The 25,840-nt window shown below is 34.6% G+C and overlaps 1 protein-coding gene across 2 annotated transcripts in view; it reads left to right on the top strand.

The window, feature by feature from the left end:
• ASCC3 (activating signal cointegrator 1 complex subunit 3) overlaps positions 1-25,840 on the top strand; it is a 252,340-nt gene that overhangs the window by 173,494 nt on the left and 53,006 nt on the right. For both annotated transcript variants that reach the window (XM_074150229.1, XM_074150228.1), the window contains exons 22-32: positions 2,619-2,717; positions 3,578-3,746; positions 5,656-5,876; positions 7,288-7,373; positions 8,867-9,033; positions 9,172-9,317; positions 9,428-9,548; positions 11,553-11,695; positions 21,891-22,028; positions 22,126-22,246; positions 25,697-25,829. In XM_074150229.1, coding sequence (XP_074006330.1) covers positions 2,619-2,717; positions 3,578-3,746; positions 5,656-5,876; positions 7,288-7,373; positions 8,867-9,033; positions 9,172-9,317; positions 9,428-9,548; positions 11,553-11,695; positions 21,891-22,028; positions 22,126-22,246; positions 25,697-25,829 — 1,544 coding nt within the window. The remainder of the gene's footprint in view (positions 1-2,618; positions 2,718-3,577; positions 3,747-5,655; positions 5,877-7,287; positions 7,374-8,866; positions 9,034-9,171; positions 9,318-9,427; positions 9,549-11,552; positions 11,696-21,890; positions 22,029-22,125; positions 22,247-25,696; positions 25,830-25,840) is intronic.

The raw sequence follows: 25,840 nt of genomic DNA, 5'->3' as shown, positions 1-25,840 counted from the left end.
AACAAGCATTACTTTTTAGGATTGAAACAATTTTTTATTATTCAGTCTTTCATCCACTTTACCTGTAATCTATTAAAGACCAAAAATAAAAGACTGTTCTTCATATTAAACTGTATCTTACTACAAAGTAGTTTCTCAATCCATTTTTAGGTTTTTCTACAAAATCTGGGTTCTTCTATATTTTTATAAATTGAAAAGAGTTCTACACAGAATTAGTGTCTCTTATTTTGATTCTGAACTTCTAAAGTTATAGCAAAACTTCGGCAAAAATCTGGTTTCTGCTCTGACCCCTTGACACAGTTGTCCTAAATGGTTGCTTTGGAAACATTATGATTGTTTTATCAATTCAGCTTACAGAGCTCTTTTTGTGTGAGTTTGTATATTGGTACTCATCAAAACTTGGAAAACTTTTTTTCTTTTTTTTACCTTTGTAAAGTAGCTGTTGATTTTCTTGTTTCTTCAATAAATGAAACTTCTATCACAGTAAGTGAGCAAAAACAAAAAAAGCTGTTAAACTTTAATGGTCTCTGATAAATGGATAACTGTCTTAAATTCAACCATTGACACTGCAAAACTGCTTCTCCATCATCACATAGTATTTTAGCAAGCTATTCAGAAGAACGCTATAGAAACTTATTGGTAGAGCTGTGGTTGGTACAAAAACTAGCTGCCAGAAATCCCATTCAAAGAATGGGAGTAGTCAAAATCAGAATATTAAACATTTAAAAGACCATACTTAACTGAAGTACCTCACTTGGCTAACATTTCATGGTTTTAAGACTATTCCTTTACCTGGATACTTAATTCTAGAATGATCTCATCACAAATTTTGCACTTGCCTTTACAAGAGAAAGAAGATATGTTTTGATAGTTGTGAGATATGACATCATCTTGATCTTTAATGGCTGCAGCTTTCAGTGCTGGGAGCCCTTAAGTTCAGTAAAAGCATGTGAGCCGTATCCGAGTGGAAAATTCTTACTATATTGCTAGAAGCAAAGGACGATACACACACCTATACAGAGCAAGTGAGCCTCACTGCAGCCAGGAGGAGTCCAGCAGAAGTAGAGAATAATGCAACTAGTATTAATTAGCCGAGTCATGTATCAGACATGCAGTTTTAGGGCAAAAGTTTCCCAAAATACAGGTATGTGTTAGTTCTTCAGAGGTCCCCAGAGCTCTTGAGAATCATTACTGAAGAGCGTGTTGTGTTGTCTTTTCCCACATTGCCTTTCTTTCCCCATGCAGCTTTGTCACAGGACTCTCCAAAACTAAGATGCTGTTACAGTTGATAATAAAATTTCCCAGCTTTGAACTTTGTCCCCTTCCTTAATTCTTCTTTCCTTTCTTAAATTCTCCTAAACCCTGATGAAGTAATAGTCTCACTGCAGTTTTTCAAAATGTCACCTGCACTGACCTGTGTCCTTTCAGTTTCACTGCTTCAGTGCCTAGTGAAGCTGCTGGTGACATTCAAATGTAATGAAAATGAATGACACCATCTTTATTGTCCATCTACTTATCTACTGTGCAACTGCTTTAAAAAAGAAACAAAAGCACCTTAGTTCTATTCTTAGCATATATTTTTGTCTTCAAAAGCCATCACAGACTGTTTTCCAACACATACACAATAATGAATTATGCTGAAAATAACGTGTGCTCTGTGAATCAATACCAGATTCCTGTAGCATTAAAATTGCCAATAGAAGCAACTATGTGCTTTGGGGTTTTTCCCATTAACTAGAGTTTAGGAATAATTCCAACTTTTTTTTCATCTTCATACTGATTTTGTACCTTATCACAGTCCTTATCAAAAACATCAAAAATCTATGTTCATTTAATAGTATGTCTTCCATACTTCATTATGCATTTTTCTTCTTTTCCTAGATATTTAGGTAAAAAGCTTGCACATTGGCACAAGCTGTTTATTCTGACAAAGAAACAAAAAGTCTTAACTGAGCATCCTACCTAGCTATGATTTGTGGCTGGCGTTGCAAAATAAGGTACACAACAAAGCAAACAAAAATCTAGGATGGAATAAAGTGTTGCCAGATGGCACGGGAATCATCAAGAGTCAGCTCTGTTTATGTTCTTCTCACTTCTCACACCTGTGGCAATGGCTACAGCCTCTACCTACAGCCTCCTGAATCCACTTACCATAGCTAGAGGAGAGGGGAAGAGAGAGAGAGGAATGTCACAATTCAGTGTCCAGTTTTTTGTGAGAGAATGTTTTTAACTGAAAAATGAGCAGTGGATAGCAAAAGACAATCCTCTATACAGAATCTGAAGACAGGAGTACAAGGAGGAAAAAGGAGGAGGAGTCCTTTTTCAGGAGCCTAGAGGAAACCCTGGGAATTCAGTCTATTTATAAACGTCTGAGGCACAACTTCAGTTGTGTTTAGACCATGTCCATTTCTTTATATGTACCTTAACCAAACTCTTCTTGAAACATAGGTTTTAAGCAGACTAGTCTAATTAGAAATATTACATTGCTCATACTTCCAGTTTCTATATTTCTGTATTACTTTGTAAGCCTACATCATTTAGAAATATATCCGAAATACCCAGCAAATCTAGAGGAGCTCATTAGAACTATACCAAAGCTATCTTTTCTGCTCTTAAAGGTACACGGCACTGTTGGAGAGCCCTGGTGGATTTGGGTAGAAGACCCTACTAATGATCACATTTATCATTCAGAATACTTCATCATTCAAAAAAAACAGGTAATGGATTTTATTCAGAATCTCATAGTAAGACAAAAATAAAGTTAGTGAGATGTGGATTTGTATTTTGACCTAAGCACCCTTTCAGATCAGTAGCACAGCTTTCAGTTTCAGATATATGTGATAAGCTCGGACTTCCACAAAGATGTTTTATAATCTCAGATGTCCCTTTTCTTCTCCTCCTTTGGTGGGACAGTTATTTCCAGGTGAAAAAAAGAAATCTGTAATGGTTTTGTCTGTTAAAGAAAAAGGTGAAGAGCAAACCTTATTTTTATCTTTTGAAGTCCATGGGAACAACATGTATTCCCAGTGGTGAAATATCCTCTCCTATGAAGACAGGCTGAGAGAGCTGGGGTTGTTCAGCCTGGAGAAGAGAAGGCTCCGGGGAGACCTTATAGCAGCCTTCCAATATCTGAAGGGAGCCTACAGGAGAGCCAGAGAGGGACTCTTTGTCAGGAAGTGTAGTGACAGGACAAGGGGTAACGGTTTTAAATTGGATGAGGGGAGATTTAATTTGGATACCAGAAAGAAATTCTTTACTGTGAGGGTGGTGAAGCACTGGAACAGGTTGCCCAGGGAAGTTGTAGGATGCCCCATCCCTGGAAGTGTTTAAGGTCAGGCTGGATGGGGCTTTGAGTAACCTGCTCTAGTGGGAGGTGTCCCTGCCCATGGCAGGGGGTTGGAACTTGATGATCTTTAAGGTCCCTTCCAACTCTAACCATTCTATGATTCTATGTGAACATTTTTCACACATACGTTATTGCTTTTTGTTGGTAGTGCTTATGGAAGTGAGACAAACTATGATTTTTCAAGTTACTGATTTGTCTGTGCAGTAATTATTCTCTACGTGTATGCATTAGGTCATTACTAAAGAACCTCAGCTGCTGGTGTTCACAATCCCAATTTTTGAACCTCTTCCTTCTCAATATTACATTCGAGCTGTGTCCGATAGATGGTTAGGAGCAGAGGCTGTATGTATCATAAATTTTCAACATTTGATTCTTCCAGAGAGACATCCACCCCACACAGGTAACCTCAAATTTGATAATTTTGTTTTAATTCATCTTATTCCTACTGATTTTCCTTATAATAGTGCAATAAATCTCTTAACTTCTGCTTCATCATAGAAAATTATATGGAATTTCACTTTGTGATATATTTGTATTATTGAGACCATTTCTTCACTAACTTTAAAGCTCTCTAAAATTTTAAATTCCTGAACAAAAAGCAGCTAATTTCATCTCAACGTAGTACCTCCAGGTTCTCTATAAACCATAGGAAAATTGAAACTATCATATTTAACCAAGCACATCTGTGTTACGGTGTGTCTTGTCTTAGTGCTTGTAAGTGTTACATTTCTTCTGGACTGGTTCAAAGTAATCTTGAAGTGGACGGTTGTATTTTAATGGCATTCAGCAAAGAAATAATGATCAGTTAAAATTTTGAAAATATGAAACATTTTACTAATTTTACTAAAATAAATTCCATCATAGCAAGCACTCTTACAGTACCGAATATCGCATTTCAACTCAGCACCGCTGATCAAGTCATGGCCTTCCCCTCCCCCTCCCTTTTTAACACTTGGCACAGAAGCATATGTTTGTGTTTTGCTTCTTTTTTTCTGGATACATAAATTGCTTTATACATTCATGGTGCCTGATGTCATTGTAAAACCTTTCCACTGTAATTACATTTGGCTCATCTCGCAGTCTGTGAAGTGAGTGCCTTCAGAAATACTCAGTTCTCGTACGGTGTTGTCCTTTGGCATGCATAAATTCACATGTGTTTGTGAAGTGTTTAGCTATTGTTGTACTGTACCTACGCTGTCTGGAAAAGCATGTGTAACCTTTTTATCTAATTGACTGATCACTGACTACTATTCAGAAGAAACAGAAAGATATTTACACATCACCAGTTATGGAGCCTCTAGGATTTATGGTAATTGATTTCAATTCCCATCTGGTTCCCACTCAACAATGAAGTACGTAGAGGCCCTGCTAGGAAAAAACCTTCTTTCTCCTCAACAGAGCCCAAGAAATCACAGTTTCAGTGGGAATGGTAAAACAGCCATAAGGTACCAGTGAAAAGCATGTGAAGAATATTAGGCATCATTGCCTCAGTAGATTTTATGACTCCCATATCATACCTTAATGTGAAGCACCCTGAAAAGACAATGAGACGTCCAGCCACAAAAAAAAAAACACACACCAAACCAAACTTCAAAGCAAGCATCTGCATAGCAGAATCACTGCAGTCTCCTTAATTTGGTAGGATTCCAAATCCAATCTGGTTATATATATCATCTTCCAAATTCCACAATCTCTAATTGTTTGGATAGCAGATGCCATCAAGATACATTGAGAATCATATATTGAGGGGCTGTTTGTTTATTTATTAAGATCATGTCTTTAATTACATGTTTAAAGGATTAGATGCAAAATTTAGTTCTGCTTGCCTGATTTGTATTACTCCATCAACTTAGAAACTCCAAACAATCCTTCCTTCTTAAATAGATTTTTTCCTCGAATCTGAAATATACAGTCTATGCTGTCATCCAACTCTGCACTCTGTTATCATAAGAAGCTGGACATGCATATAATCTAATACAGTGGGTTTAGAACTTACTACAACTGGATAAAAAGGAAACGACTCTAACAAAAAGATTAATTTTTGCAAATGAATGGTTTACAGCTATCAGAATATTAACAACAGTACTTCCAGAAATACTTCAGAACTATAAAATCAACTTTTCATTGCTCCTCATCGAAGTTAGAATGACCCAAATGTGGACTCTGTGTCATATGAGGTATTAAGTAAAACAATTTCCAATGTAAGTTGTTTTCCACTAAAATACTGGTTAATATCTTTATCTTCATAATAAACTGTGTTATGTCATGGCATCTCTTGTCATGACCTTATGATTATTTTCTGTTTTTAGAGCTTCTAGATCTTCAGCCTTTGCCTATCACAGCCTTGGGACATCGGGAATATGAAGTCCTGTACAAATTCACACACTTCAACCCTATCCAGACCCAGATATTTCATACACTTTACCACACAGACTGTAATGTTCTTCTTGGAGCACCTACAGGTTCTGGAAAAACTGTTGCAGCTGAATTAGCCATCTTTAGAGTTTTTAACAAGTATCCCACATCAAAGGTTTGTAAAATAGGTTTAGTAGAATAATTTTGTGTAGGCATGTTTTCAGCAATACAAAAGCTTGGAAAAAGACTATAGCAAACTGAATTTTGCTTTCTCCACTTTATACCTGTCTGGATACAAAATGATACTGCATTATGTACATAGGCTTTTATTTTAACTTTATTAATCAGCATACAACTGGTGTTAAATCTAGAATCTAGAAAATCTAAATCTAGACATACAGGCATGCTGGATTTCCTTTTCTGTACTTACCTGCATTTCCTGCTTTAATCTCCTTCTACTAGCAATAGTACTGTTTTGTAGTTTTGATTCCCCTCCATGGGAATACAACTAGCCCAGTCTCTCTTATTTAAATAAGTAGTTGCAATTAATTACTACAAGCCAATTTGCTGTTCTAACTTGCCCCTATGTTTTATTTCTTAAAATAAATTGTCTAAAAGCTGCACAACTCAGCTTTTGGGGTTTTGTTTTCCAAGCGAATATTTATCTGTATCTTGACTTAGGCATCTTGTCTAGTTAACCGCATTTTACCTTTAAAGTCTTTGGAAAAGGTATTTGTATCTGACTGTGAGATTTAACCAAAGAATGACCTTTAAAATTAACAGAAATCATGTACATAAATCCCTTATTCATCTTTGAAATTTCAATATCTTCATGTAATTTGTTAGTCCAAGTGAGGTAAACAAGACACTCACACGTTTTCAGGTTATCTATTAGACTTACAAAATAGCCAGTTCTCAAAGGAATATATCTTTTAGGTTTTAATAAAGCTGGAAACCTGGCTATATGTTTTAAACAATGTATGTGAATTCTTCATGTCGCATTTTCTTCACGTTCAAAAGCTTCAGACTATTTAACCATAAATCTGTAAATAAATATTGTTTCTACATGTCAAAGTATTTCCCCCTTCACAGCAGGTTTCTTTGAGGAAAATATTGTGACATTTTGCTTAAAATAATCAGCATTTTAACTGAATTGGTAATGTTTTAATAATTTAATGATGTAAATAGAAATCAGGTAAGATATTGCTTGGTGGAAATTCTGAATGTTTCTGTTCTAGGATGTTAGCTTGCAGATTTTATAGTCCTGGCAAAAAATAGCATTATTTATCTAAGTGGGTTTTGATATTAAATGGTGCAGTAAATACTTCCATTTCAATAAATTCTTCTTTCTCTTTCTTAATTTCTTTCCTTGTTGATTGCTCAGGAAACAAAGCAGTATTTTCAAGTGTTAAGTCCGTTTTAAATATAATCCTGTTGTAGGTCATTTAAGGAACTCAGACATTAATCATTTTATAGATAATGAGTATGTTCAAATCTCACAAGTATTAAATAACTTTTTTCCTTGTAGGAACGCTTTATTAAAGGTTTCTTGTTTAACTTCTGGTTTTATGACTTTTCTTTTGCAGGCAGTGTATATTGCACCCTTAAAAGCACTTGTTCGTGAAAGAATTGAGGACTGGAAAGTTAGGATTGAAGAAAAACTTGGTAAAAAGTATGTTTTTCCTTACCTAATAAGAGAAATGGGAAGCAAAAGAACAGCTCATCAAGTATGAATAAAATCTACAGAATACTTTTGAGTGTTTCGATATAGGTTTTGATTGTATATTATCCTTCAAATTTCAAATACTTAAAAAATTAAAAAATGCTATCTATAGTCATTGTAGTGATAGCAAAATTAAAACTAAAGAAGGGATACACTTTGATAGCTAGCTATTTTCGTTCTCATTACTTGCCAGTTTAACAAATATGAAGCTCAGATTTCTCTCCAGTATCCTTGGAAATTGAAATTGCATTATAAAATAAGCTTTCTTTAGAAACCTCAGCTATAAGGAACTCATAGGAGTTGCATGAACTGTATACAAGTATTCTTATGTTATCCTTCATATGTAAACTAGATATATTTCTATTCCGTGATAACATTAATTTCTTGCTGATCTTCTCACGTGTTGGAGTTCAGCCATTAATTTATGGCATATAAGGTTTATCAGATACATGGATGCTTTCCAAAATTATACTTTTTGAGTTAAAAATTATATCCATAGGATGCATTATTTAGAGCCTTTTCCTTTTCATATATATGCATATATAGGGTTTTTTTGTAAGTTAAAGGTTTCAATAGAAAGAGGTGCTACTCTATGTACATGAAATTACCCATGAGATTCCTGCTATTATCATAGTAGTGACTTACTAATTGGCAAATTATATTTTTTTGCTATTTTAGTGGCCTCTGAGGATAAATTATTTGCCTTATAATCTTAAAATATTTTCAGGTAATACTTCCTTTTTGAAATTTACTCTATTACTTGTGACTGAAATTTCGAACAGAAGATACATTATTTTGAGGACTTTTTATTAGATGTTCAACTGGACATAGAATGTGTCACAGAAATGTGACAAATCCATTATATTCAGTCTAAAATGATGGATCATTTCAAATGCTGTTTGTAGAAACAGTTGGAAAAACTCTGCTAATCTTCCCAAAACATGACCTCAGGATAATTTCTGCTCCAGTCTTAATGGAGCTTCACCAGTAAATGCAGATACACTACAATCTATCCTCGTTATTCAAACCAGAGATCTATACTGAACAGCAGGCAGCAACTTGGTAGCTTTCTAGAAAGCTTTCATCCTGGCTGACAGGATGTTGTGATTCATATTATATACTACTAATATTCTTATTTTATCTTCATTTTGAAAAATTAACCATAAATGGTTTGGGACTCACATTCACCCTCTTCTTTTTATATGGTTTTGTTAAGGAATGGTATTTGGAATTATATGGTATCTGCTAGGAAAATAGAGGCAGGTTTTATTTATTTAAAATAATTTTGAAAATCCTGTTAGAAGTAATTGACCAGAAACAAAATGACTTTGTTTAATTTTGTTTCTCCTCTCTTTTAAGAGTTAATGTTTAGGAGTTAATATTTGAACATTGAGATATTCTAATGCTTTGCAAAGCCAAGCCACTGTCTTTCTTGATTACAGGGTTGTAGAGTTGACAGGAGATGTGACTCCTGATATGAAAGCTATTGCCCAAGCTGACCTGATCGTTACTACCCCAGAGAAGTGGGATGGTGTCAGCAGAAGCTGGCAGAACAGAAGCTATGTTCAGAAAGTTTCCATTCTTATAATAGATGAGATCCATCTGCTAGGTGAGCATGTTGTGTTATTTTTAATCAGAATCGTTGCTAAATTTGAAGAAGTGTGCTGATACTTATGATGTGAATATACTTTTTGACATCTGAACCTTATCTTTTTCTCTGTTTTTCAATGGACTTTTCATTTATTAGGGGATGAAAGAGGCCCGGTATTGGAAGTCATTGTGTCTCGAACAAACTTCATCTCATCTCACACAGAGAAGCCTGTAAGAGTAGTTGGTTTATCTACTGCTTTAGCAAATGCCAGAGACCTTGCTGACTGGCTAAATATTAATCAGGTATGAAAAAGTGTTTCAGAAGATGGATACGTATTTGTGTTGCAGAAAAGAAAAATAGTGATTTATAAGTTAATTCAAGGTTAAACTTGAAAAAAAATGTTTTCTTGTAGATGGGTCTGTTCAACTTCCGACCATCAGTACGCCCAGTTCCTCTGGAGGTGCACATTCAGGGCTTCCCTGGCCAGCATTACTGTCCTCGCATGGCCAGCATGAACAAACCTGCATTTCAGGGTAAGCAACGAGCTCCCAGACCTTTCCTTCTTTCTGTAAAAGAAAGAAAGACTTTGAGCACTTTACACAGTTGATTTGCAGCACATTTACAACATGTGTTACTGTATGTACTCTTGGCATGTATAGGGGGAATCTGCTCTGCTAATGGCCCAAAACTATTTGTCTGAAACATAAAGTGTGCTGCAAATGCAACATATAAGAGTGGAATGTAATGTATTTAGAACAGGAGAATAAAATTAGTGCTAATGAAGGGGAAATAAAATGTGTTTTCTCTTAGTGTTTGACACCGTAAAGAAACATTTGTGTAAAAATATTTGAAATTTAGAAAGTAATAAAACCATTCATATTATTAATCTGCTGAGGTATTTTCATATTGACCGCTGTATGTAAGCATTTAAAAAATTGCGAACAGAAGTTGCAAGTCAGGGTAACCTCCTATAATTCTAGTTTCAAAGCAATAACCATAAAATTCAAAATTTGTAGTGCATCCAGATATGCTTCTGGTTTCAATTTTTTATTCTTAACAAAGCTGGCAAGCAGGATAGATTTAAGAAAAACTCTCGTATTTTATTTGAACATGTTTTGTTTTGGTTACATAAGGAATATTTATTATATCAATTAAAAATAACCTCCAAAATAAATTTTGTAATGTGAACTGCTGTTGATTGTGAGGTGACATTTGTGAGGTGACTTTTTAGCTGCTTTAATTAGCCTTATGACAGAAGCAAAGTATTGATTGTGGACTAGAGACCAATCTTGACAGCTCAGATTATTTACACCTCCACAAGAGCATTGTACAAAAACACTAATGAACAATAAATCTGTCTTGGGCTGTTCTACCACACCTGTTCCTGAAGCAACAAAAATCCATTAGATGCTGGGCTTTTAAAATATATAGATATATTGACATATATAGTTGTAAGGTATAAATACACATGAATTATCTTATTTCAATAATTTCACAACTGTGTAGTGTGTGTATATGAAGGAACACATGCTGGGTAGTACTTAACGAACTGGGGAAACAATGTGATGGTGGATAGCATGAAGTAGTTTTCAGAAATTAACAATGCGTAAATTTAATTGCTAGAATGAGAATTACATGACAAAACACAGAGATGGATTTATAAGAGATTTAGAGAAAGTATTTGAAATTCTGCGTACACCTGTTTATACTTCCAGACCTTGCTGATGTTAGAAAATCTGTAGATGTATGATTTATTAAGGGCTTTTTTCCCCACTTGTTTGGCATGATACAGTCAAGGTTATTTTAGCATTTCCATGGCAATACTTATTCCTGAGACCATAAAAATTTTGTTGCAACTTGAAACTTTGCAAACAAGGGCTGAGCAAGAAAATTCTCTTTTAAAAAGTCCTAAAATATAATTGGTTTAAATATATCTGATTAATCAGTAAACAACAGAAACAAAGTTGTTTTGTACCATAATGACCTCTTTCATAGCAGCTATTGAAAAGTTACTTTCTACTTTTTTACCTTTTCTGGTTTTGGTAGATTGAAGTGATCCTTTGCAGGCAGACAGGAGTTTATGCAGTCTGAGCTCTGGGTCAGGCAGAAATCAAGTTTTGAACCTTGATGGCACTTAGTCTGAGAAAAAAATATCCTAATAGGGTAGAAAATCGTAACATGCTTATTAGGCAGTGGTAGAAGAATTCACAAGCTTTGAAGTCTCAAAAGCTCATCCAGGTTTTGTGGTGTTTTGCTGTTGTTTTTTTTTTCCTAACAGCTTCTCTTAATTCACTTATAATGATCACTGAAGTAGCAGGGCAAATTAACTCAGACTTAGCTAAGCATAGTTATATGTTCTTTGATTCAGAGGTGGTATACGCTCACCTCAGATGTATCTATCTGGCAGAACAGACACTAAGTATATGTACCTGTATATCATCTGCGGAGAGGTATATCAGCTGTCTAGGTATTGCAAAGAGAAACTCTAATTTTTGTCATTAAAGGGCCTAATTCTCAAGTTCTGTTTTCCTCAACAGCAATTCGGAGTCATTCTCCAGCCAAGCCTGTTCTTATTTTTGTGTCATCCAGACGTCAGACAAGGCTTACTGCCTTAGATCTGATAGCCTTCCTAGCCACCGAGGATGATCCCAAACAATGGCTGAAGATGGATGAAAGAGAGGTAGAATCATTTTACCTGCATTACTTGTGCTTTGCTTCTATTTCATTGATGTTTGTTTGAAAAGAAAATACATCTTAAAGAAAAGAATCATTTGAGGGTAAATCTCGAAACAGCTATGTATATGCTAAATTTCAATATGAAGTGAAACTAGTGTCAGCATTAAGACTGTATAAGCATCTTTGCAAGATCTGAACTTTAGAACGCAAAGTCTTTTATCTTTGTTTTTTCCTGCATATCTATTATTAATGCTACTTCCATTGTCCCAGACAACATATATCACATGGTACAAGTCTTTGATACAAAGATAAGACAAAAAAGAATAAAAGAAAGAGGACTAGTGTTCTCCAAAGTTTACAGCTGGAAATCTGTGACATATAGATGTTGAGCTGGAATTTAAAACAAATTGCTTTCAGTGTTTTAGGAGCAAAATCATCCTTCTCATAAGATAATTCTGTGTGAAGGGTTATGTATTTGCATATATATCTGTATATATATATATATATGTGTCTATCCATCTATGTTCACACATATATATATACACACAGATATACTGCAGACCCAACTGTTTAGGAATTGTATATCAATTAAATAAATTAAAGTTATTAAAAAAAAAAAACAAAACCAGATAGCCTCTGCCAATAACTTTGTTCTAAGAGCATAAAGATTACAAAGTCAAACACTCAGATGTTAAGCAGTGCTGGAGTTAAAGATTTGATTTTTTTTATTCTTTTTCAAGCAATATAATCTTTAATTAAATTTTCTTGTATTGTTTCTCAAAAAAAAAGCTTCTTTTATTTATTGCAAAACATGAATGATGGTCAAATAATAAACAACCATTCAATATTCTCTTTTATATGCATTCTTCAAAATGTATACTAGATTTTATTATTGGGTTCGGCACCTGCTGAAGGAATTATTTATTTCCTTCTGGACTAATGGCCCTGATTATAGTGTATGATTGTGTCAAAACAATTTTTTTTTGGTTGAGATTCAGATCTCCTGGATTTTGGAAGTTAGCTTTCTATACTGGTTGCAGACCTTCTGCATACGAGTTTCCACAATAATATAGAGCCAAAACACAGAAAAATGCATTATTCATAAATAGAAGATCCAAATTGAATATTGTATCAATATTTGTATATCAACAGTTGTATGAGTAGTTACACAATTGTATACCAAAAAGTATGGGTTTCTAGATGAGATTATTTGATTTTGCTTGCTCTTTGCAAAAAAAAATAAAGTGTGACTTTTCTGAGATAAAGCATAACATCTATATCCTTCCTCTTCTGGATGGATTTTAAAAGAGAAAATAGATGTCTTGCCTGATAAACAACTAATACTAAAACATGTCTCAATTTGATACTCTTTTTCTAACTGTATAACCTCTATTTAATGTTTTCTTTAGCATAACAAACATTTCATATCAAAATTATTACTGCATAGTAGAGTACTCTAGTACCTTGTGCTAGTTTACTGTAGTAATCTCGCCTACAATTAAAATACGCAACATGCAGCTTGCCCTAAATGACCTGCATTAATATGAGTGGCTTCCTCATGTCCTGGGAGCCACCACTATCCTGAACAGAACTGTAACTGAGGCTTCTTCACTTGCTGAAAAAAGGTTTTCTATTAGGAGTCTTCGAATTTCATCTGTTTCAGAATAAACTTCTGAAGGTTTTGAAAGAGGAGCCAACAAGGACAAGCAGACTTTGCATTTATTAGTTTAAAAACATTTGCATATTATTTGTATTTGAATTAATAAGCTGAATGTTTCAAGCATAAGATACCTACTAAGTTACTCAGTTCTGATTACATAAATGTAATGTAAAAGATTGTAAAAGATTGAGGACTTAGTCCTAAATTGTTACATCTTACCGCTATTATGCAGAACACAATTGTGTTTGAAGTACCCACAATTTCAAGTGGACATTTTTTTAGGTAATTATGAGACCAGTTTGTAATTTTGTGGTTTAAATGAGCATGATTTGCCTGAGTTTCATTTGACGTTGAAGCAAAGGAAAAGTTATAATAGTGCTACATATATAATGTATGTACTGCTTAATTCTTTATCCATAATTATATTTCTTTTATTTTTAAAAATTCTAACTTCAAGTTACATTAAATTCAGGCTTGAACTAGGTGAAACGGACAAAATTCTGTCTTGCTATAGCATTTTTAAGTATTAAAAGTAGAACTAGTGAATACTCGCTTTATAGTAGGAATTCCGTACTTTATAGAAGGTATTCCCGGTCTTAAACACTTGCCCAAATATTTCAAGTGTTTCTCAATTCCATATGGGATAAAATGAAACCAGTTAGAAGAAATAAATTCTTGTTGCCTTTAAACAACATTTTTGTTGCCTGTCAGTTTTTCACGTTTGTTTTTTGCCAACTAGTGTTCCTTTAGGAGAACTTACAGACAAATGACTTTATTTTCAAAATATGTGCAGTTGTTAATTGTGAAGTATGTTGAGATATACAGATTTTTCATAAATGGATGTATACAAAGTTTACAAGCTTTACAACAGGCCTTGGCATTTTTCTTCATTGAGCCTTATTTGTGTGATGCTAATTTTGGCTGACATAGATTCCTTTGAGAACTCATTGGTTAGTTTTGTTTAATGGTGTAATTGGTTTTGCTACATGATGACCAAATGTTAGTCTATGTTTATGTTAGCTTCCCAGTGGGTAGACTTCGTAAAGCTTCTTAAAATGCTGTAAACAATGCCATCCATAATAACATCTGGAAGACTGATACTGAGGTAGACACAGATTTTTACAGCCATTAAAAGTGATTTTTTTCTCTGTTACCCTGCAAGGCAGCTTCTCTGTGATGTTAACAGAGAGATTCAGTCCTTGTAGGGGAGGGACTGGAGCCCGGGAGAGGTCAATACTAGATTTTTGTTACCTGTTTATCAGCTATACCATCATCTTAGCTTCCCTCATCTTCTCTGTAGAGATTCTCCCTGTAGTAGTGCCAGACCAGGCTCTCATTTGCAGCATGTAGAGGGTTCTGATCACAAAACTCCGGACTGCTTGTCTTCACAATACTCTCAGATAACAGGCAAATCCAGCCCCATCTCTGCCACCCAGCTCCAATTATCAAATTCAGACGATATTTCAATCAGTTATATTTCAAAAGATATGAACTTGTGTGAAGCTTCTGGAATACATATTTGTATGTAAAAATGATGTACAGAAACAACCCTTCAGCTGTTGCCACCGAAGCAGACAACAGCATACCTGGATCATGGAGGAGTCATAGAAGATGTTCTTTCCCTCAAAGGAGTCGGTAGTCTAAGAGGCACAACTGAATTATAGTCGAGAAGGAATTTTGTTCTACATCCATCATATATTACAGGCAGCTCTATTCGGTTTTGGAGATGGTTCTTCCTAGACGCTTTCCTTGAATTTCATGTCTGATGTACAGTTTCCTGCTTATACCCATGTTCCTACAGTGTTCAGAATGTTGAGACAGCAGTCAGTACTGAACAATACTTGATGAAAATTATTGTTTCTAATGCTGCCAAGTTTTCCAGTTCTACTGGACCTGTTTTTGCCCAACTCTAGATCTGTTTAATAGATTCTGTTCAACTAAGTTTCAGGCTGTGTGCATGCCTTTTATGAAGAAATGTCCACTCAGATACCTCACGTCTAGTTAGTCTGAGCAAGGAAACCCCCAGTGATGTTGAAATACCCTGCTTACTGAGATTTGTAACCAATACTTCAAAGTTCATCCCTACATTTGCCAACTGCTATATATAACACATGCAGAAGTTCTTCAGGATTTAAGCAGGGCTGCCACAGTTTGCCCAGAGTATGAGTCTCTTGAAGAAGAAAGAATAATTACCTATTTTAGAGCCTTTGAGGTGTTTTTTTCTCTTGTTCTGTAAGGTGCATTGTCCATACACGTTCCAAAATGAGCTCTCTATCCCTCTTGCGATTTGCAGTCCCAACAAAGTTTATTTTTTGCCAGAGTGAAGAAGCAGCTGAAGCTGCCTTCCTTGCCATTTGCAGTGGTTGCAAGGACTCTTCAGTAGACATCACTCTGTAAAGATTGTCCTGGTTATACTTATGAGGCACAGGTGTATCATGATGTAAATGTTGACTAGGTAGTACATCTCAAAGAAAAGACTGCCGTCTGGATTGAGTAATTCTTCATTTCTTTTTATTGTTCATTGGTGCCAGTGCACCAATAAAAAAAAGAAAACCTTATGCTTACCCTGCTTTTTGTATAATCATGAGGTGATTTTTTAAATATATATTTTCTAGCTAAAATTCTTATTTGGAGCTGTCAGCCAGGACTGTCATGTTCAAGCTAGTGACCCATTACTTATCTTGTTAAAAGGGACAACAGCTCAGATTATCCTTTTGGAAACAGACAGTGCCACCAGTTTGTGGTGGTAAGCATGGGTAAGATCAGTTATACTGTTCTGCATTAGGAGCTGACTAAAGAGGAACAAGTCCTTCTTTCAGAAATTGCATGTACATCTGTGGTGGTGGCAGATGTTGCAATCATTTTACAACATAATTTATTAGAATCAAGTTTGCAGTTTATTTATTTTTCTCTAATGTTTTTACTGCTTTTTGTTTTTAACCTAAAACAAAAGTACAAAGTAGTACTTATTGTTTATTGTTTGAAGTTAGAATGCAGTTCTCACCAGCAAGCAAGCAGGGTGTTTTCTTATTTGGGTTGTTTTCTTTTTTAAGGAATTTACTCCCTGGCCAGATACTTGGATATTTATTTTTTTATATATATTTACAGTGCAAGTACTGAGAAACAATGTACCCATGTACACAGTTTTAACTTTAACCACAATGATTTTTGCATTCTGCTTTGTGCATCATTTTGCCATCTGCATCTTGTTAAGACTCTTCCTTATGAAACCTCTAGAAATAACTAAAATCCTTTAGCACAAACATACCTACTGTAACATTCAATAGCATCCATACCAGGCAACAGCCATCTTCCACTGAGTTCAAGGGCACTTGAGTGAAGGGCATTCCTTGACTCCAGAGGAATGAATCAGGCCCATACTGATTTTGTGATTTTAGGGATGTGAGTGTATAAACATGTGTGCGCTAATTACCAATTTGTATATGTGTTCCTACACTGTGGAAATATGCATAGACATATGCATTAAAGTGAATTAAATTTTACCATATAGTTCTGGTTTGCATTGTTAAAAAACTAAACAAATAAAAAAACTGCCAAAAACCCATCCCAAGAATCGTTGGAGAAACGAAAGATGACTTTTCCTTCTCTAACCTTTAAATCACATAACCTATTATCTCCATGTTATTGTTCTGAGGTAATGCTGTGCTATAAAACAGGAATAGAAGAATCTGGTCTGTGTCGTGAATAGGTATATTGCTGTCTTTTAGATGAGATTTTTAGTGTTAAATGTGTATGTTTAAATAATACATCTCAACTGTTTAAACCATATTTTTAAATATTTTTTGAATAATCTTTTTTGAGGTGGTTTAGGCATCTTGTTTTGTGTGGGAGAGTTCTGGAGTATAAGTCAACTCTTCATCAAAAATAATTTTATAAGATGACTTTTTTTTTCTGCCTTGAAAGATCAGGAGGGTACCCAAGAATGATTTCTAAGTGTTTCACTCATTATAGAAGTTCAACTTCCTTCTACAAGATGTTGTTTTTATGACACAAAAGTGTGTCATAAAAAATTAACATTTCGTTATAACAAGGAGATGTTTTTATTTCACTTAACATCTGTAGCAGATGTGAAATATGTAATTATTTTTGTAAAAGACTTCATAACTTTCACGATTCTTTTGTTTGGCACATCTTTCTTCTATTGGGCATTTTAGACAATTGATAAGCATTATTCAGTGGCATATGGTCTGAGTCTGACGTGCTTTGAAAAGAGTACAGAGTACTAATAATGAGGATTCTGTGAAAATGGGAAAACCAGCACAACAGATATGCTTTGAGAAAGTATGGGTTTTTAGCATCTTGAAACAATATATCACACTCAAAGGGACAGAATTGGGCTGCACAATCTGTTAGCTCATTCTTGTCCAATCTGGTCTCCTCCTTTCTTTTGGAGCCAGCATTGTCATCAACTTGCTGAATTATACTCTGACTGGAATGTATTTCAGGCACAGGGTAATGTATCTACTTAAATGGAATCCTATCTTTCTACAAAAGCTTTTTAAGTATAATAAATTTAAAATATAAAAAAGTTCTATTAGCTTAAAGTAAATGGTTCAACAGTTTACATATGTGCAGGAACAAAGAAAATGACTACTTACTAGTTTGAGAAAAATCTAGCTTGTTCAGAGATTAGAATATAAAAGGTAGAAATAAACTTTATTTTTTATGATAAATATTTTGTAATGCTACGAGACTCTCAAATTGGGTTACAAAGGTTTTTTAATAAAAGGTAGATTCCTAATCAACCTAATATTAGGAAAGAAGAGGAGGTATTTTTGTCTGTTTATCCAAAAATGTGTGAATGATAACAAAACCTTTTCTGTATGGGCCCAATCCTGCCTGTCTCGGAGTCCGGGGAAAAAATCCCTCTTCGCATTAACTTTCCCAAATCGGTGTTGTATGGGGATTTTTTTGTCAGTACCATGTATATTTCCTTATATTATTTTTAATACACTTTTTCTGTTCTTAAGATAAAATATATTTTCTTTTTCCTTTTATGAGTTAACATTACAGTTGTTTTCAGACAGATAAATAGTAATGAAGTTCTAACAATGCAGAAACATTAGATTTGTTTTATAGTCATGATGCTGTGTCTGTTTCTGGTTAATGGACCTATTAATTGTGCCATTATTTCTTAATAGAAAGTGGTAATATTCTTACACTACAGTGACATAAGAGAGTTATATTTTAAAATAAATTGTCATGAGAATTTTAAGCCTTGGATTGTGCCTATGGGTAAAATAGTTGTGTTTATTACATTGATTTATGTGAAAGTAAGGGGTCAGCTAAAAATGACTAGGATTCCCTGCTGCTAAAATGACAGGATAGTAGTACATGCGCCAGCTCTCCTGCTAAGGGTTCTTTAGTTTTCCTGTGGTAAATTACACTGCTTTGCAGGTATGACTAACAGCACCACAGGCCACTGCTGTAATACAAGTCGGGGCAGGGGGTGAAAATAACCACCACTGATTGTAAAAGCAAGAAGAACATCTTTGAATAAATTCCCAGCAGTGTGAATTTAGGATGTTTTATGCTGGCAACTACATAGCAAAAGGTTTAGCTCGGGTTTTGTACTGAAAATAATTAACACTGTAAAACTGCATGTGCTGAAGGAGCAGTCTAATCGCTACAGACTAATCCAAATCAGCTAATTTGACCCCCGTACTCTTCTAGAGGAAATGGGAGTTTAGATACATTATTTTACCAATACCAAGTTCTGCTCATGTGAATAATGAAATAAATGTCATTGGGATTGGCTTTTTTCCTTACATTAAAGACTTAACTATCATAAGGTGATGATTCTTGATGGGGAGGAGAAAAATTAATTCAGCAATATATCATTTGTCAATTTTTGAATGCAGAAATTGAGTAAAATTTAAGAGCATTAATTTTTTCATTTATTTTTCTGATATTTATTAGTGCAATTTTCTACTTTTCTTCTTAATTCCCTGTCAAATATATACATATAACTATTATTTTGCAAAGTATTTATCTAAGCGTAGGGAGCCTGTGCAGTGCTAGTACCGCTTCATAAATCCATAGCACAAAAAGCATTAATAGGTTCAAAAATATATTTATTAATGTATGTTGATGGTCATAATTGTAGAGAAAATGGTATACAGGTTCTCATTTCATCAAGCTGGTTTTTTGTCTTAGAAGAAAAAAATCTTTAAGATGGGTCATAATTCATGTTGTCTGCACTGCAGTCACATGTCTACATGTTGACTAGAGAAATCAAAGGTTTGCTGATTGTATCTAGATAGATAAACTTTATCCTTTAACATATCCTCCTTTCATTCAGTTCTTTACTCTCTTCTACTTGTGTACTCCTCTTCTTGTTTTCCTTTCCTAAATAGATTTATCCGCTCTTCGCTTCTCAATTCATTAGTTGTTTTTTTTTTCATCTTCTTTTCTGTCCCTTTCACTGTTTTATAGTCCCTTTCACTCTTTTCTTCTGTAAGCAGCTTTTTCTTTTCTACATGCCAGCTCAGTTTATATTCCATGTCTTATAACATAGGAAACTCTCAGGAGCATCCAGGCAACTGCGTTGTTAGGGAAAATAAAGTTTAGGAGCTTCCATTGACAGATCAAACTGATTGGACAAAGCCAAAACTTGAACACTATTTTTTTTTAAATTAGGTTCTCTGTTACTTCCATCAGTTCCAGTTCTGTTAGTCAATAATAATTCAAAAAATAGACTTCATAAAATGCTTTGTAATTTACCCTTCCTGACAAAATTTATTGATTTACAAAATCTGTGTTGTTTCATTGCTTGTTTTTTTTAAATCCTGAATATGGACTATTATATTCTCTGGCCTTTTTGTACCTTTTAAGGATTTTTTGATAATAGTAGTGACATATGTTACTTGGATTTAAATATGTTAATAATGTTATTAACATTAATGTCTGAGAATTATAAAACCCAGAAAACATTTCGAGAAGGTTACAGTTCTGAACATCAGAAGTGCAACACCTCGGAGTCCTAAGAGGAAATGAAGATAGCACTGCAGTCATGCAGTTATCGTATCTCAGTACTTCGAGATACTCAGTCCAAGATGAGACTGAATACTCAGTTCAAATTCTTCAGTTGCCCGGGGTAATTCGTTTTGCTCTACTACTTTTTCTCTCACCTTGGCTAATACCTCCTAAGTTAACCGTGAATGATGCTGCCCATAAGTATGCAATATCATCATGCCACTGCTGGTGGCACCAGGAAACCACTAATAAGAGATGAGGTTTGAAAGTTCCTAGCTATAATTATATTAAAATCACTTAAAATAATACATGGCCTTAGAAATAAAACAACAGAAGGAATATTGAGGGGTAAAATCGCTTAACAAGAGAGAAGTGATAAAGTTCTTGTTTGTTATTAGTGAGGTGTTTTTCACAGAGGTTGTCTACATGAATAAATCAGAATCAGAATCAGAATCAGAATCAGAATCGTAGTGGTTGGAAGGGACCTCAGAGATCATCGAGTCCAACCAACAGTAAAAAAAAAAAAAAAGAAAAAGAAAAAAAAAAAAAAAAAAAAAAACCAAAACAAAACACCACAAACAAAACCACCACCCACCACCTGAACACACAACACAACAACCAAACCAAAAACCATCACCCACCCACACAGCACCCCACCACAAACCAGTAATCTTGGACACTAGAGCATGCCCTGAAGAACCATGTCTACACGTTTCTTAAATACCTCCAGGGATGGTGACTCCACCACCTCCCTGGGCAGCCCATTCCAATGCCTGATAACCCTTTCAGTAAAGAAATAAGGTTATTATGGAAATTACTGCTTGAAAATATAGGCAAGAAACATAGTTAAAATGATTCCAAGTAGTCATTGACACGAGATTTAAAAAAAATAGTAATAGTGAAAAAAATCGCTTTTTGTCTAGACTTCTAAAAGTTTTAAATGAAGACCCTTATTGTATGTTGTGTTTCACTACAGGGTTTAAGTCTATAAATTACAAACTCACTCTCAAAAAAAAAATTCAAATTAATTTTAATTTCAGCATGTGAATAGGAAACTTTTTTGATGAATAATAATTGCAGAATTATCAAACTGAAGAATTGTGTTTGTCTTTTCATAGGCATTAGAGAGCACCAAATGTATTGTTCATGACTGCTATTATGTTACTGGTTGCAGGGATTTGCTATGTTTTTATACCAATTCTAACCCCTTTGATACTAGGGATTGCATTAAACAAACACAGAGCAGAGTGCACAGCATTTGCCAGACCTGTCAAGATATTTTCAGCATTTTCATTTCCTTTTCTGTGCTACTTAGTGTGTCAATAAAGTCATGTGCGTTTTGTATTCCCCCCCACCGATAATATAGTATTTGATTTTTTTAGACTAAAACCAGACTGTTCAGAAAATGAAGACTGTGTTTTCCTGTTTGTATAAACAGCATTGAGCACATCATCCTTGCTATAAAAAAAAAGATAACAACCCTAAAAGTTTAACATTTCTGAGTAATCTGGTTTAAAACATGCAACTATTCTTTCTCTTCCAGATGAATGACATTATAGTGACAGTTAGAGATTCAAATCTGAAGCTGACACTTGCTTTTGGAATAGGCATGCACCATGCGGGTCTGCATGAAAGAGACAGGAAAACTGTGGAAGAATTGTTTGTGAACTGCAAAATCCAGGTACATTTGTTGAGTCCTGCCATAATGAGTTTTACATGGAATTTTAAGAGTTGGCTTTTTGTTACATGTACCCCATTAATCTTTCTTTCCGTTTTAGGTTCTTATTGCCACAAGCACATTAGCTTGGGGTGTAAATTTTCCAGCTCATTTAGTAATTGTTAAAGGAACAGAATACTATGATGGAAAAACAAGGCGTTACGTGGATTATCCCATTACAGGTACTCACATAAATTATGGAAATGCTCATATGCTGAAATGTATTTCAAGCGTATGCAAATGATCTGAATTATTTAGTAACTGTTCACTGAAAATACCTAATTTGGGTAGAGGCTAAAAGTGGTGGGAAAAAGCTTTCATTGTGTAATGAAGTTGCAAGAGAACCCCTAAGATTTTATGTAATAATGAAAACGTTTTGTTTTGCAAATCTTTTTTCATGCTAAATGCCTTTAATGTGCATCATACAAAATAGACATTAAACAATTAAAGAAATAATATAAAGTCGTATTTAGCTACCTAGTTAATTGCATTTAAAAAAAAGGTTTTCATACTTGCAAATAATTTTTTTTCATTTTTGAAACCTTTTTTAAATAGAAACAGATTTTTAACAATAAACTTAGCCATGGTTTGAAATGCAACAGTTGAATCACACGTGTATGAGAACATAAAATTTATACGTAGTCACTGGACAGTAAACGAAAAACCTTAGCTATTTTAGTCTCTTCAGTGATGTAAGTGATACTTCAAGTAAATGATATTTTAAAAATAAGCTGCTAAATTAAATACTTTAAATTCTGGTTTGATATAGACTTTTATTGCTTTCTGGCTCCAGTAAACTCCACTTTTCATAAACTATTCTGCAGTGTTTTCAACAAGCTTAAGAAAGTGAACCATGGAAGAACTTCTTTCAGAGTTCAGACAGTGAGAATGTTTGTCTGGATGGTACTAAGCTTGAAGAATGAGGACAAGCTAAATTTATTCCAGGTTTCCTGTTCTATTTTCCCTTTCTCTTTTCACAAGAGAAAGTTTATCATTAAATAATCCTATACTACGCCAGAGATGCTTACTCCAAAGGATAATCTAAATGTTATTTGTAATGTAAATAGAGAGCTTGCATCTTTCTAACCACAAGCTCTTTTCAGCAAGAGCAGCTTAATAATGAAAAAAAGCTCAAACTGAAAATATTCCAGGGGTTACTTCTCCAAGTAACCCATCACAGAGCTTAATTTAGTGGTTAGTGCGCTGCAGGAAACTTGGGATCAATTTCCAGACCAACTCTCTTGTTTAAAGATTGTGGAATGACCTGGGAGCTCAGCCATGCATGCTTGCGTTTTGTGACAGACTTAGGCTGAAGTAAACTCAGTACAGTCTCTGCAGAGAAGTAGTATCTCTCTCGTCCCGGCTGGAAGAGTAGTGACAACTGACTTAATTACTGAATGGGGAACAGTGATGAGGAAAGAAATCAACTGAAATTTTAAATTTGATGTTGAATCTGTAGGACTGTCAGAGAGAAGAAATAGAGAAAATTATATATTCAAAAGAAATTGGAAACTCAATAAGCGTTGAAGACTTACCGTGCTTTTTTAGAAATCTGTCGTACAAGTACTCACAAAGGCTTTAGGGAATGCTTATACTTTCACTCGTTATTGCCTTTTTGAATTCAGGTGACTTGGACATTGGGGATTGTTCAATTCTTGAATTTTCAATAAGACTTCGGGGGAGGGGTGTGTGTGGATGGAATACCACCATCTGTGATGGAAGCATTTAGATTTTGTTGTCTGCAGTGCAACAGAAAATGCAGATTCCTTACTTTATGAAGAAACATGTGGTGTGGTTTGCTTAGAGCGTTTTTATTTTTAACCTTCTAGAGAATATTTATGCATCTGGAAGTTCTGTGGATAGGTAGTACAGTTTTGCTGCAGCAATAAAATGAAAATGTAATGAGTTTCTTTCTGAAATACTTCCAAAATTTCACAATACTGTCTTTAATGCTGCCCTCAAGTTGTGCCTTCACTGTTCTGTCATGGTATAACTTGTTTTCTTCCTGCTGAAGTTACCTTTCTATATCAGGGATGCATTTGGCTCCAAGGAAGCAGCTGAGGGCAGAATGAATCATTCTGGAGTGTTCAGTCATTTCAAAATTTCACTACTTTGAGTGAAGTCAGAGGTTTTGGGGAGGGCCTATTCTCAGTTACCAGACATTTAATCAGCCAGTTGGATCATATTTAACATTTCAGGAGTTCAGTTCAGCGATTAAAAGCAGCCAAGCAACATATAGTCAGTAAAGAAAATATTGGTTTCGGATAATTACATAGTGGATATTGGCAAAAATCATTTCCTGACGCTTTTTGGTAAGTCCATTTCCTACGTGGTGCTATGCACAATTTAATTCACCACATTACAATAGCAAGAAGTTGTTTCATCACCCTCATGTGCACGTAACTCTTCAGAAACATCATTTTCAAACTAGTTTCATTTTATATTTTCATGTCACCCCTAAATTAACAAAGGGAATAAATGGATAAAAAACATTGCTTTCTCTATAGCTTGTGAATATGCAAGTGAAAATGTGTTACTAAAAACCATTTATTGTCGTCAGGCTGTTTCTCCTATCATTGTCCATTGCTATAGGCCATTCTTCATCCTTTAGCTTTTCCTTCCCCAACTGACCATTGGGCCAAAAGCTTATTGATTCTGAAGCCAAAGAAATTGCTTTTCAAAATGCCAGGTACTGCAAGCCACATGTTGTGAAGGTATGATAGAGTTCATAGAGAATACACAAAACATTAAAAGTTTTATAATAAAGATGTAAAACTTACAAATTGCTTTCCATTGTTTCAAAATTAAATAGCAGTTGGAGGTACCAAAAAGGAATCAGAGCTCTGTTGAACGAGACACAAAACAACCTATGCAGATGCACTTCTCTGATTGTGAGAAGACACAAACAAATAATGATAAGCAAACTTATCTTGGCCAGGCAGCAAGTTGAGCATGTTTTGCATAAACTAGTATTTTCAGTGTTTATAGAAACCATTAACTGCTATTTGCAAGTAAAGACGTATAGGCAAAGGTAAACTTTAACTGTACCTGCTTTTAAATTTGTACATTGTGATCTGATATAGGGACAACACATGATATGAAATCATCTCTACCCCAGTGCTAATAACTAATATAACTTGTCCTGAAGTTAGAGTAGTAAAGATCATAGCTTTCAGTAATTAGAATTTACCTTTTTTCCTCTAAAATATTCAAAACCTAGGAAATCATATATAGCACAAAGTCTTGTACAAGGAACTGTCATTATAGTGAAGTCAAATACTTGAAAATTAGGAAATAATAGACAGTTCTCTTACTCATCACCTTTAATTGCATATGATCAAATGAGGGATGGATGTGGAATGGAAGGGGAGTAGAGGAAATTTGTTAGATGTAAGCTTGGGTACTATTGCAGTGGGTGGTCTTCAAGTATGCAGGAAGATACTCTCTGCCAGAAAGAAGTTAATGGTAAATTTATCTGAGATGGAAAAAAAAATGTCGATCTGTGAAAACCAGTAGGGCATATGAGGCCAAAGAAATCCAAAACTCCTGTATTGCAAACTATAAAGACAAATACATTTATATGTACATTCAAATAAATACATTTGTTTTATACATTATTGTCTCTTTGGCAGATGTACTTCAGATGATGGGACGTGCTGGCAGACCACAGTTTGATGACCAGGGAAAAGCTGTAATTCTAGTTCATGATATTAAGAAAGACTTCTACAAAAAATTCCTTTATGAACCTTTCCCAGTGGAATCAAGGTAAAAATATA

This window comes from Numenius arquata, chromosome 7 (genome assembly GCF_964106895.1).
Source record: "Numenius arquata chromosome 7, bNumArq3.hap1.1, whole genome shotgun sequence".
NCBI classification, from domain to species: Eukaryota; Metazoa; Chordata; class Aves; order Charadriiformes; family Scolopacidae; genus Numenius; species Numenius arquata.
The sequence above is the reverse complement of the archived record's forward strand: the minus strand, read 5'-3'. Positions and strand labels throughout refer to the sequence as shown.